At 37.3% G+C, this 14,033-nt stretch overlaps 2 protein-coding genes across 2 annotated transcripts; both read left to right on the top strand.

The window, feature by feature from the left end:
* Positions 1-419: 419 nt before the first annotated feature.
* LOC139716927 (allatostatin-A receptor-like) lies at positions 420-1,484 on the top strand. Its single transcript, XM_071628455.1, has one exon. It carries the CDS (start codon positions 420-422, stop codon positions 1,482-1,484), a length of 1,065 nt encoding a protein of 354 aa, XP_071484556.1.
* An 8,582-nt stretch (positions 1,485-10,066) lies between these two features.
* LOC139716918 (neuropeptide receptor 15-like) lies at positions 10,067-11,128 on the top strand. The gene has a single exon (XM_071628442.1). It carries the CDS (start codon positions 10,067-10,069, stop codon positions 11,126-11,128), a length of 1,062 nt encoding a protein of 353 aa, XP_071484543.1.
* Positions 11,129-14,033: the final 2,905 nt, after the last annotated feature.

Below are 14,033 nucleotides of genomic sequence, written 5' to 3'. Positions count from 1 at the left end.
TTCTGCTTAAACTCTAAGCATATCAGTCTTCTTTTAAAGAAGCTAATAGCAAACCCTCTAAAGATTTACGATATCTAAAGAAGTTAATTTTGTTAAATTGGTGGAATTAATTGTCAAAATAACTGGTAAAAGATGATTTAATGAAAGATAGGCTTCAATTAGCGTTTAGAAAGGTTGGCGTAGTTTTCTATGATATGGAGGTTAAAGTTTCTGTAACTAGTTTCCTTGTCTCCTTACACTTGGCAGGACCACTGGTTACTACTGAAGATTAGCGGAGAGACTGAATGCGCTCACGCGGGACAGCAATTTGTCCTGCTGTCATCTGAGATTCAAAGCCTTAAATCACTCAACACCAAAGTTCAGTTTCAATGGAACCGCCAACGCATGCTGATAATTCTGGCACGCTGTCATACACAGCGATGACAGTTGAAGTGGATACGACAGAGGTTGCCATAGGAACCCTTCCAAGGCTCCAAGAGGAGACCAGTGAATGGATGTGGAGTATGACCTGGTCCTGGACAAGCCTGCTCCAGCTGATGTTTTCATTGGTAGGAAGTGTCGGTAACTTTCTAGTGATTCTTGTCCTGGCCGGGCGACAGACGGCCCGGTACTCAATGGATGTTTTCATCTTGGCGCTTGCGGTGGCCGATTTCTTGACGTCCGTGGTAATGATCCCAGTTCCGATGGCTCAGCGCGTGCCAGATACGATTGCAGGTTCTTTATACTGCAAGGTGATATACCCAAGCTACCTGCTGTGGATATTCGCCTTCTCGTCTGCCTACATCCTAGCAGGCATGTCCGTGGAGCGTTTCGTGGCGGTGGCATATCCTCTACACCGTCACCATGTCATCACGAAGCGACGAGTGTACATTTTCCTGGCCGTCGTTGGCATACTTTCCATACCTTCTTCTGCTCATAATATCAAAGTTGAAGTCATAGGTAACAGGTGCCAGGACACAAAACCGATGAATGTGAAAATTGACATTGCTATCTATCTTTTCTTTGCCCGCGTGGGTTTCCCCGTGCTCACCATGGTCGTTACGCAGGTCCTGACAGCCTTGGTTCTACATCGACAGCACAAAGAACTGAATAACGTTTTGTCTGCTCAGAAAGGGGGTGTCCCATCCATCCACCTCACAGCTCGCAACAGCATAGTGAAGATGACCGCTACTATAGTAGCAGTTTTTATCCTGAGTCTGGGTCCAAACCACCTCATGTTAATGATAACAGGCCTTCGAGGAACCCTCGGATCGTATTTGTTCAGCCCTATCTACTACGTCTTTAACTTTCTTGCTTTCATCAACTCGACAGCTAATCCCTTCATTTACGCAGCTCGGTACCCTAAGTTTCGCACGGCCATCAAGGACGTCTTCACCAAAGGACTGTCCAAGACGAAGTTGCCACTTTTTGATCAGGCCATCGTTCACCGTTCGGGGGTTAGTACTCAGATTACCAATGCCTCCTCTGTGAGTGGCTTAATCTGAGAAAGTAGGATTAAGCCATCATAACAATCAAAGAATTTACATAGCCTGCAATATTAATGTTATGATTTTTAATTGAGAAAAAGAAAATGATTTTCGAGTATCAGTTACACGAGTTGACTCTGGACATAGTAGCGACCTTTCATATGCAACAATACGAGTATCAGATGGAAATCACACATTGCCATAGAATGAAGGCCTTCTCTCTCTCTCTCTCTCTCTCTCTCTCTGTCATATGATATGTCGTCTTGAGTTTGTGTCTTATACATGTACATATGTGATGTAGGTAGCCTGTATATAAAATTATGTCGTACATTATGAATGTTTCATATAGATATGATAAATTCGGAAACTAGTAAAAAGTTAGTGTTATTTATATAGTACAATGTATATATGGAGATTTTCATTGGAAAAGAAATTTACTTTTGAGATTTTGAGATATCTTCAACTAAACCTACTCGAAAAAAACACAGACAATATTTCAGCAATATGGGATACTTGTAATCATAACTTCAAGAAAAAGATTGTTAAGCAAGAAGTGAGCTGTCTAAAGCATTTGAAAGGTTTCATTGTGCTCTGGCTGATGGTGGACGTTCTTAAAATGTTTAAAATTGGGGCTCCAATTGTGTTGCGATCAATCTCTTCTTATAGCCTATGTCTATGGAGTTTTTCTTTTTTCCTCCAGAAACTAATTTTCGAGATGATGATGATGGTGATGGTAACGGTTTCTTGAATATCGCCGGTTGAAGGGCGCTCATGGTGCTTGAACTAGAATGCCTCAACAACTGTTCAGTCACAATAGGGCCTACGTGATGTTGCGATATTTAATTCCCATTAATTTTATATGGTATTTAAAGCTTTAAATCGAAAAGTAATTTGCCTATTTTTTTTTTTTCAAAAATGAAATGATTGATAGTCACATAACTGTAATGCCATCTTTTAATGGCCAAAATCGGTTTTCTAGTTATTTTTCTTTCCTTTATATCTGACTTTACACGGACGGGTAACGTGATGAAGCACCTTATGTACATAATGTATGCAAATCATAAAAGAGTGACTGTATGTGTGTTTGTGTGTGCATCTACATTTTATGTAAATTAGCAACTACGTTTATCACTTACCTTCACATCAATAAAACATCTGGGCCCCATCTAATTCAAAAAAATATGATATGAAAGTAACCCTTCCTTGCTAGAATGGCAATCGTCATGGTAACAGCGAGTTTCCAGCTTCCTGATTGGCTGTTGCTATTTGCAACAGCCAATCAAAAACAGCTGCCATTCGAGCAAGAGGTGCAATCCTAACATCTTTTATGAAATGGGGCCTAGAAAGCACTGACTTGGATAGGTCTTAGTATGAACGTGACCTCAAATACCTGAACGTGCTCAGACTAAACATAAAACATACACTCTTATTTCTGCGGCGTCAAAAATAACTCGGAAAGTGTGAAATGTGACTCGGAAATGGCGCCAGCTGGGAGTCAACTCCTTCCGAGTCAAATGATTTCACTCGGATTCCGAGTCATTTTCCGAGTCATTTCTGTGGCGCCAAATTAACTCGGAAAGTGTCAAATTTGATTCGGAAATGGGGTCAGTTAGGTGCAATCTATTCCAGCAAAATGACACGGATTTCCGAATCAAAAGATCACAATTTCACTCTGATACGGTGTCGTTTCCCGCATTGTAAGTAACCCATTTTGGTGTAGTAATGACTCGGATTTGGTGTGCACTTTTCTAGAGGAATGCGGAATGGAGGAATACATAGGAGTTTTCATCGGTGAGTACCCACCTCATTCACAACACTCATATAAATAATTGCCTGAAACATGGTCTAAACAGTCAGTTTTATTTAGGGCAAAATGAACTTTCGACACGGACACATTGACTGGTAATGGCGTAGCCGTAGGCGGCGTACGGTAGCTCGAATTAGCAATCAAGATCGTATATATGTGTATTGTATGCATGTACAGTGGAGGTGTAGCTAGGTAGGTTCACATCTATTGTAGATTGGTTCTAACGTATGGCATATAGCCCAAGGCTACGTACAAAAGGTACGAGCTACCGTACGGCCGCCTACGGCTACGCCATTACCAGTCAATATGTTCGTGTCGAAAGTTCATTTTGCCCTAAATAAAACTCACTGTTTAAACCATGTTTCAGGCAATTATTTATATGAGTGTTGTGAATGAGGTGGGTACTCACAGATGAAAGCTCCTATGTATTCCTCCATTCCGCATTCCTCTAGAAAAGTACACACAAAGTTGTCCATCTTGAAGACAAAAAGTTGCAAGACATCTCGCGGCCGCGGCGGATCGTCGAGAAATGACGTTTTTTTTTTTTTTCGCGGGGGTACTACGTCACATAGGACACATGACATGTTTTGTCCAATTGTAGCGCGCGTATGTCACGTACACCGCGCTGGGTATTTCTGATGTGACTCTGCGCAGGTGTAAAAAGTCCGATAACCAAAATGATAACTCGGATTTGAGTCAGAAAGTACACGGTTGGTATTAAATTTACACGGATGGGAGTGAATTTTTTTTGACTCGGATTCAGAGTTGAAATTTTGACTCGGCAGAAATAAGAGTGTAGGGTGACTTAAAGGGGTGGTATACTATTGGTGGAGATGAGAATTGGCCTTTTAACTTTTTGCAAGATACCAGGAAACCACTTATGAAATTGCACAGAGCAAACCATTCTAAGAGGAATTCAAAGTTTGTTTGATGAAAATCGGCTTTGGAATCCCTGAGACATCAAAAAACAAAGGAAAACAAAGCAATTGTAATAAAAGTTGGGCTCCACCTTTTATTCGAATCACTGTTTTGGATTTGTCAGCCATTTCAAAACCTATTTTCATCAAATAAACGTTAAATTCCTCTTGGAATTACATGCTGTTTCATATTTCATAAGAGGTTTCTCATTATCTCACCAAAATATTTAAGAACCTGAAATTACATCTCAACTAAAATTATACAATCCCTTTAAAGATAGATGGTAATTTCATGATGAATTTGGTTGAATTTCTTGAAATAAGAACAACGCACTTTAGACTAGGGGGTTTCTCGAGCTTGAAATACCATCGAAATAATTGTTGGTTTGTAAATAGCGTTAAAGAATGACACATCAGCCATTTTACATGCAACTGAAATCTTGAATGTGGAAGCAGGTTAGTTTGATTGTAATATAATCATAATAATTATATTGATAATAAAATTGATTAAATCAAATACTAATTTTGTATCTATTATGCTTTGAAACGAGTGACGGTGGAAGAAGGATTTATGCTAGCTGGAATATGACCTCGTTTACTCGAAGTAGTTTTTTTTTTCTTCGTATCATTGCTCTTTAAAAGGGACATCTAGCCAAAATATATCAATCAAATAAAAAAGAATAAAATCTTACGAGTTCAACTGTAAAAGAATTAGACTGAAATCGGATGACAAATAAGGAAGATAATGACGTTTTGAAGTTTTGCTAATTTCTGCAAAACAGTTCTTGTGCTGTGGATATGAATATGCAAATGAGTGAGCTATCCATGTCATAACCTCATAATTTTCCGTTGATCCTGTACAAAAAAAAAAGAGAAGAAAGTTCAATTTTTCTGCCTTTGAAGTCTGAAACATGATGTTATTTCTGGTTGAATAACTCCAGAATAGTGATCAGTTTCCATATACGAGGAATAGAGCCTCCGGCATATAATTGCGTTTGAACGAAAAACTGGAAATTTCAAAATTTTATGTACAAACTACATGGCAGTTTGTGAGGAAATGACATGGTCACTTTTTCATTTGCATGTTCATATATCAACTGTTCAAACACTTTTTTCCCGAAAAACATTTAGAAAATTTAAAATGTCATAACATTCTTATTTTACATCGGATTTCGATCAAAATTATACCGTTGAACTCGTAATAATTTACTCTTTCTTACCAGATTAACTTATATTTGGACCGGATTTCCCCTTTGAAAGGATCCCCCCCCCCCCCTATGTTAGTGTCGATTGAGCAATATTTATATGTGTGATATTTCACAAAATATAATAGGAAATCATATAAAAGAAACTTACAGATATAATTAATTTTAAAATTACCGCGAGAGAGAAAATGCTCAAAACAAATTGTTGACTAGGACGGTGGCCCTAATTTATTTCAATTCAATTACATGGAGAAACAAAATGATATTCATGGAGCACATTTGCCTTGGACTCGATGCGACGTACAGACGTAGGAAAATGATAACTTGTCAGTAGTGCACAAGAAAAAAAAAAACAGTGTAAGGAAATTTGTTTACAAGGTTCTTCTTGATGACTGGGTTTTCGCAAAGTTTTGATTAATTCACTTTTTTTTCTTTCAAAAACAGCCAGTTTACAGCCATCTACGAGTTCTATAGCTTAAACATCCACAGACATTGCCTTGTCCTATTTGTGCCTCAAGTAAAGATAAATGCAATAAATATGAGGTGAATGTGCCAATTGTAAATTATTACAGTCTCAACATCATACAAACGTCTGAAAAGCATTCGTACTTAGAAATAAGATTAGAATATGACTGATAAAGAGCTAGTGTGTGCAAGTCATCGTATCTTCCCTGCTGAAACCAACGAATGAGATATTGTTTGATGTCCACTTGAATAAAAAGATATCAACATAATTATATATTGAAGGATACACGCAGAAATCTATCAGATTTTCTCACAGTTTCATGTATTGTTTAGAATATGTGAAGTCAAAGAAAGTGGCTGTGAGGAATGTCATGGAATCAACCAGGGAATCATTTATGCGTCTTAAGGATGTTGTTAGCTAAGTTCTGAAATATTGATTGTAAATTGCACGCATCAGAACTCAGTTCTGCAATTGATGTTAGCTGTATAGGCCTACTCTTACGCGAAGAGAGAAATTCGGTTTAATCACCATACATTGCGTTTATATTTTGGCATGATCTTGTGAATCCCATTCTAAGTCATATCAGCAGGCGCCACTGTCATATAAGCACTAATTTTCAAAACTCTTCTGGATTGAAAAATACGTGGATTTCCGGATGACTTAAGCTTATATGTCGGCAGAACATTGAATGATCGACAAAAATCATTCCCTTCCTGTTCTCATGATACATTCATAAACAGAGCAATGTCAGGAAGAAAATCAAATTCATGAAAGTTAAACCTAAACTGCTATGTTTAAATATGATAAATCAAGAATCAAATTACGACTATCAGATTAGGGCACAAAAATATCTTAAAAGTAATCCCTTTGAATGGGTACTTACATGACTGTGCTAGCAGCTATCTCATTTCATTGTTAGCACCAGTGGTCAGGTTAGTTCAAAACAATTAACATTTATATGGCAATAACAATAACAACGATCTGCAAAAACTACACAAAGTAAATTTTCGTTAAATTCTCCCCACTTTGGATACATTGTAATGTTTAGATATCGCTTTTAGCGAAATTATTCATCAACCTGAAAAGCGCATGCCCCAAGTATACCTCAAAATGGGCGTTAGTTGACATTAGTACTATGTCATGATTTTCTAACAAGGTGAGCATGCGCAGGGGTTACCCTCCCTCCCTCCCCCTCCCCATTTTTAGACGGTGGCAGCTATATTAATGATGTTCGTTTCCACTGATTGACATGTCAAAAATTTCAACTCGTATGCAGCTGCTTCAAGAAGAGACGGTCAAAATCAGAGATAACGGCGAGGTAATACTCCTAATCTTGACTTCTTTCACCGACGAAGAGAGAGTCTAAATTCTCCTCAAGCACATTCATTTTCGATGGGATTTTTTCCCCCGGCAATTACCATCCAGATCGGTAAGAACGTGTCAGGGCTTCGCTTTGCACGCTGATACAGAATTCTAACGTTTATCATGTCTGCTTTGCTATGATACTTATCTAATTATGTTAATCACGTTGATGGCAGTAATGTAGGTGGTGTTCTTTCCTGGAGACGAGTAATAACCTGCAATACGGGTTGCTGAATTCAACATAGGGTACATGCAGGTAATATGAGACTGCAGGTAATATGGCACGCGTGACTTAAAAACCCTTATTACTCCACCTGAACCACTTCCAAAATGCATATAGCGCCATCTATAGTTTTATATCATCACTGTGCTTAGTTCTTGATGATTTTCCTGCTCGCTGACTGAAAGTTTGGTGAGAATATCACCAAATACTGAAAAGATATGTAAAAATTACAGTATTTTTTAGCCTTGATATAAGATTTGACATTTCACCAATTACACTGGTGTAAGTAAAGTTATTGTGTGTGAAATCAATTCTTTGCATTTTACGTAAGCTCATTGATTGGTTTCACCAAAGAAAGTGTGTTTTGGTCTATGTACTGTACTAAATATGTGTTATATGGCTTCAAAGGGGACCAACAAGACCCAACAAGCTGCAGGTAATATGAGACGTCAATATGGCGGACAAGTTTTATTGACATCTCTGATTTCAACTGACTTGCCTAATTAGATAGAAGCCAACATCAAAATACCTCATTTTCTTCTCTGACAGTTTTTTATATTCAAAGTATATAAAAAATGTATCACAAAGCACAACACACAGCTATATGAACATGTATGTAAATTAATATTTGTGTACTTTAGATAGGGTGCTTCCAAATTAATGCCACAATTAATTTGGTGTGCTATAATCTTTAGTTTAAGTGTTATTTTATATGTGTTAGATACTGTACACGATTACTTCAAACATTTGAATTCACAATTTTCATAGTTTTAACCATAAAAGACTGGGGTCTCAACGTTTTGTGTGATATTTCCGCGGTTTTTATTATTTTTTTATTCAATTTTCTTTTTGCAACTGAGGTAGGCCAGGCCTAGCTCAGTTGCAAAAAAAAAAGAAGAAAGAATAATAAGATATAACAAAATGCCCATCAGGATTATCTTTTTTTTCTTTGAACTTTTGTGCAACATTTGATACCTATTTTGTAAAAATAAAAGTAAAAGACCTTTACGTAATAATCTCATGTCGGTAATGAAATCTCATGTCGGCGTCAAATTTTAGAATTTCTGAGATTTGTGTACAAACACACGGAAAATGGCGTTTCATGCTTAAAATCAATTTTTGGCTTAAAATTGTGTTATTTGTCTCAGTTTTAGATAATAATCACATGGTATCTATTAAAATTAAATAGTCAAACAACACCAATAGAAAAAAGTCATGAATTTAAGACATAAGATTGTCGTTTTAACATTGACACAATGTCTACCATGCAGAGTCTCATATTACCTGCACATGCAGGTAATATGAGACTTCTGCGATGATGTCATAATTTGCATATTAACTGTCAACAAAAATATTTGATTGGTGCAAATGCTATATAAAAGGAAGGATGAATAGTTGCTAATTCCCGAAAACAAAGTTTGATGGGTTTCTCTGTATGCATCTTCATGCCATTTATGCAAATGAGCTTAATAGTCTCATATTACCTGCATGTACCCTAATAACATCTTATTTAGAATCTTTGCAAAGTAGGCCTATCAATATTTATTAGAAAGTAGAACTGCCGACAAGCTGTCGGTCTCTGCATGATTAAATCTGGATCACGCTGTGTTAGAACTATGCTAATTTTATAACTATGGTAGTTCTATCAACGATAACCACTGGTTATAGAATACTGTTTTTTAGCTTATGATATAGATCATTGCTATAGAATACTAGTTACCATTGATTGTAGAATTACCATTAGTTGTATTAAAGGTACTATAGTTTATACGCCGGGACCCAGTTGTATCCAAAGCCTTCAAGCTATATATTTTACTAAAGACATATCGATTATTCCATAGTACTATCTATTTTTCCGTGTTATGATGTTTTAACTAATCAAATCACTTATATCAATCAGTAGAGCTAATTGTTATTTACCCATTAAACTTGACGAAACGTCATCTATTTGCACTCCGTCGTGCAAGCCAGCAAAATGTCATTGTGTGGTCGTGACATTTTATTGTATTAAGGGTAAGTTTGTAACACATTTTTATTTAGATAACAACAAATCATGTATGTTGCTAGAAAACAGATATTTTTCGCAATGCAATTTCTTTCAACCAGATTAAGTTACTAGCGACTGATTTTGACTACTGATAAGCAGAATTCAGCCTCTTCAACTTTTTCTCACTTTCGCTCATTTATCAGTGTTTATGAAGAAACTCTCTTCTCGAAAGCAGAGGATATCTAAAAAACAGGGTCACGATACGATATAAATCTATAAACCTTTGGAGCTTTATGATTTTTATCTAGAGACAACTTTAATTAGATTAGCTGCTAAAAGAGATTTCAATGGAACAATCACTTTTTTTTCAGTGTCACGAAACAGCTGTATCATCCTCAATATTTTTTGTTAGTGTTTATGTAACTTGTATGCTATATTCCTTAACACCCATCGCAGGACAACAGATACAACTTTACGTCTTGGGGTGGAAGAGTGGATGCTTTCACTTGGCCAACATTTCACCTAACCGTCACCAGAGATTCAAAGCCTTAACTCACTTATCACGGTTGTTTAATGCCAATGGAAGCACAAGCGCATTCAGATGCTTCTTACCCGCTTTCATACACAGCGATGATGGTAGACGTGGATACGACAGATCCTGACATAGTAACCCTTCCAAGGATCCCCGAGGAGACCAGTGAATGGGTGTGGAGCATGACATGGTCCTGGACAAACCTGCTACAACTGATATTTTCATTGGTAGGAAGTGTCGGTAACTTTCTGGTGATTCTTGTCCTGGCCGGGCGACAGACGGCCCGGTACTCAATGGATGTTTTCATCTTGGCGCTTGCGGTGGCCGATTTCTTGACGTCCGTGGTGATGATCCCAGTTCCGATGGCTCAGCGCGTGCCAGATACCATTGCAGGTTCTTTATACTGCAAGGTGATATACCCAAGCTACCTGCTGTGGATATTCGTCTTTTCGTCAGCCTACATCTTAGCAGGCATGTCCGTGGAGCGTTTCGTGGCGGTGGCATATCCTCTACACCGTCACCATGTCATCACGAAGCGACGAGTGTACATTTTCCTGGCCGTCGTTGGCGTTCTTTCTATACCTGCTTCTGCGCATAGTGTAAAAGTTGAAGTAGTAGGCAACACCTGTAAAGACACAAAGCCAATGAAGGTGAAAGTTGATATAACAATTTATCTCTTCTTTGTCCGCGTTGGTTTCCCCGTGCTCACCATGGTTGTTACGCAGGTCCTGACAGCCTTGGTTCTACATCGACAGCACAAAGAACTGGAGCACGTCTTGTCTGCTCAGAAAGGTGGTGTCCCGTCCATTCACCTCACAGCTCGCAACAACATCGTGAAGATGACGGCTACCGTAGTAGCAGTCTTCATCCTCAGCTTGGGTCCAAGTAACCTGATGTTTATGATAGCAGGCCTTCGAGGAACCCTCAGATCCTATTTGTTCAGCCCTCTCTACTACGTCCTGAACTTTCTTGCTTTCATCAACTCGACAGCTAATCCCTTCATTTACGCAGCTCGGTACCCTAAGTTTCGCACGGCCATCAAGGACGTCTTCACCAAAGGATTGTCCAAGACGAAGTTTCCACTTTTTGATCAGACCGTCGATCACCATTTAGGGGTCGGTACGCGAATAACCAATGCATCCTCCGTGAGTTGCGTAATGTGAGACAGCAAAATTAAACCTCACTTCGGCCTACAATAAAAAAAATTACGTACCAATTAAAAGTAAAATTATGACATAATTATGAGGAAGAAATGCATCAATTTGTAAAGTATTAGTAATATCAGTTGATATCTTTGCTGTCACTGTAGGATATCAGATGGAAGGTTTAGTTTAATAGTGTATTCTTAACAAAACATAAAGTGGAAAGGTGTAAGGAAATATCGAATCATGGACAATAGATTCCGACGGTTTCATCAGCCATTCTGCTTTTTGTAAAACATGGACAAAGATACCTCAATATGTTGAGATTTATCATGAAATATATCATTCGCAGCCTTTCCTAAAATAATGCCAACGTACTTTATCTTCCGTTTTATGGTCTTTTAAGATACCTGAAGAGTTTGCCTGCTTTTGAATTAAAGCCATTATCAAATAGAAAATAAAAGAGCTTTTCATTGAAATGCACTTGTTACATAACAAAAGGTTATTTTGGATATTTGGATATTGATTTTGACTTTGGATATTGATCTTAATTGTCACTTTTCACTTTTAGTTATTTCATTTTTCAGCAGATTTGATGTCATATATTTCAAATCGATAAAAATGGATATTCCGTGGGATAGAGTAGGACGATTGCTCCTTGAGATGTAATGGAGATCTTGTATGTGGTATCGGGTTAGTCTAATTATTAGAAATAGACAAAATGACAGTAGAATGTAGAAATATTGAAGTAGAATTAATGACGGTAGAATTATTTATGCCAGTTGGCTAAAATATGATGTGACTTATCAAGTTTTCAATTTGTGTAACTTTTTTCCCCTTTAGCATACAGCTATATACTCTGTAAGAGGGCGCTGACATTACTATCACAGCATGACTGTCTTGCCAGATATCAATTTACACACCTGTGTGAAGAGAACATCGCACATATTATGTTACCTTGCTTTATAGAAGTTAGCAGAAATTAGGTAGAATTAGAGCTTACTACCTCCGATGGAAAAATGAACGTAAATTAAACATATTAAGTATTAACTTGAGTAAATGCACTGTTTTACATGTATATTAACTCGATCTGTATTAATTTGTTGGCTCGTATAAGGTTCCTTGAAAAACAAATGCATTGTGATTTGTGTTGGTTCATAAAACTCTCAACATCACTTTTGCGGTGAAACGAAAATCTAGAAGCATTCCATATATTTAACTCTAACGATTAATCGCCATGTATTTTGTTAGTCACACTGATATTACAGAAAAATGCATGTTATGCCGAATCGAGGGGAAGGTGCATTCCATTGTCTTTTGTTAAACATAATATGTTGAACGAAAGACATTAATATTATCAATACTTTAGCAATGATTGACAAATGAGGTCACAACAGGAATATTGGTTTGGAAGGATTTTTTATGGGCGTATCCAAGTAAAATGAAGAAAAATGAATCCGAAAAATTAGTTAAAAATATATGGAATGTTTCATTTCATCGCAAAAATGATGTTGAGGGTATCATAAATCAACACAGATGAACATGCATTTTATATTTCAGGAAACCTTTATAGAAAGGTTCGGTCGAGTGCGACGATGGAAAACCACCTGCATACTTTAATGATTAAAGTATGCTAGCTTATATATAGATCAACGTCCGCAGGTAATAATGCTTTATCCTATCTGTGTCTTAGGTGAACATAATGGTGCATGCTGGTTTTGTCGTAAACCAATTATTGTATCAAGTATGAACACTCAGAAAACGGATTCATTGTCATACAAACTTCAGAAAACTACTCTTGCTTAGACAGGTGTTAGAAATAAGGTTCATATCATGGATGGTGAGATAGTTGGTACAAGACATTGCAAATATTAAAGGACAAGTCCACCTTCATATACAACATGTAGAGTGTCCATGTGGTTTAGGTGAATGCAGCAATATTAGCAGAAAACATCGGTGAAAGTTTGTGGAAAATTGGACAATCCGTTCAGAGGTTATTGTCCTGCTGGATGAAAAGAGTACGACAGCGTTTGATGTCATATGCGTAGAACAATATAACAAAATATAAAGAGAATTTCACAAAATTTTACTCTCTGAAAAAAAGAAGTGCTCATTTGCTTGTCGTTGACATAACATGTTAGGGGCAATATTATTCCCCTTTGCCTTCAAAAAGAGGGAAGTCAAATGTTCTTTTCTTGTATGAATTTCATGTTGAATTTCCTTATACTTTTATTAGATCGCTGTACGCATGTGACATCATACACTGTCGTAATCTTCTTATCCAGCACTGACTGCGCTGATACTTCAACAATTCATAACTTTTAAATGGATTGTCCCATTTTCCCCAAACTCTCTTTGATGTGTTCTACTAATGTTGCTGCATTCACTCAACCCACATAACAACATGAAATTGTCCTTTAAGATAATCTTTAAAAAACAACAACTCCAACAACAACAACAAAATGATGAAGTATAGGTTGATGCCCTCTATTATGAAAAAGCAACGACATAACGTGTAGAGCGAGAGAGTGAGAGAAAGAGAGAGAGAGAGAGAGAGAGAAAGAGGGGGAGGGGGAGAGAGTAGGTGTTGGCTATATCTATTTCAACATAGTTTTTTCTTTTTTTTTAATACTCCTTTGCCGTCCAAGATGAAGCAACAATTAGAAATAAATTTAGATGAAGTGTTAATAAAGTATGATAATTTCCACTGCTTAAGTTTTCCACTGATATTTGCGGTCTGGGTATTACGAGAAAGTTGTTGCTCCAATTTGAACTTAATGATGAATCGATAGAAAACCAAATGAATGTGGCAATATAACTTGATAACAAAAATCAATATTTTCAAAAATCTATTCTCAATTTTACTTTAGAAGGTACATAGAATAGGGGCGGACCTAGGAATTCCGTAAAGAGGGGGTGCCTTTAC

This window comes from Diadema antillarum, unplaced genomic scaffold (genome assembly GCF_040938485.1).
Source record: "Diadema antillarum isolate AM-2024a unplaced genomic scaffold, OU_Dant_1.0 scf00000007, whole genome shotgun sequence".
Lineage (NCBI taxonomy): Eukaryota > Metazoa > Echinodermata > Echinoidea > Diadematoida > Diadematidae > Diadema > Diadema antillarum.
The sequence above is the reverse complement of the archived record's forward strand: the minus strand, read 5'-3'. Positions and strand labels throughout refer to the sequence as shown.

Coding starts and splice junctions, on each gene's coding strand:
- LOC139716927 (XM_071628455.1), top strand. CDS start 420: ATGACAGTTGAAGTGGATACGACAGAGGTTGCCATAGGAACCCTTCCA.
- LOC139716918 (XM_071628442.1), top strand. CDS start 10,067: ATGGTAGACGTGGATACGACAGATCCTGACATAGTAACCCTTCCAAGG.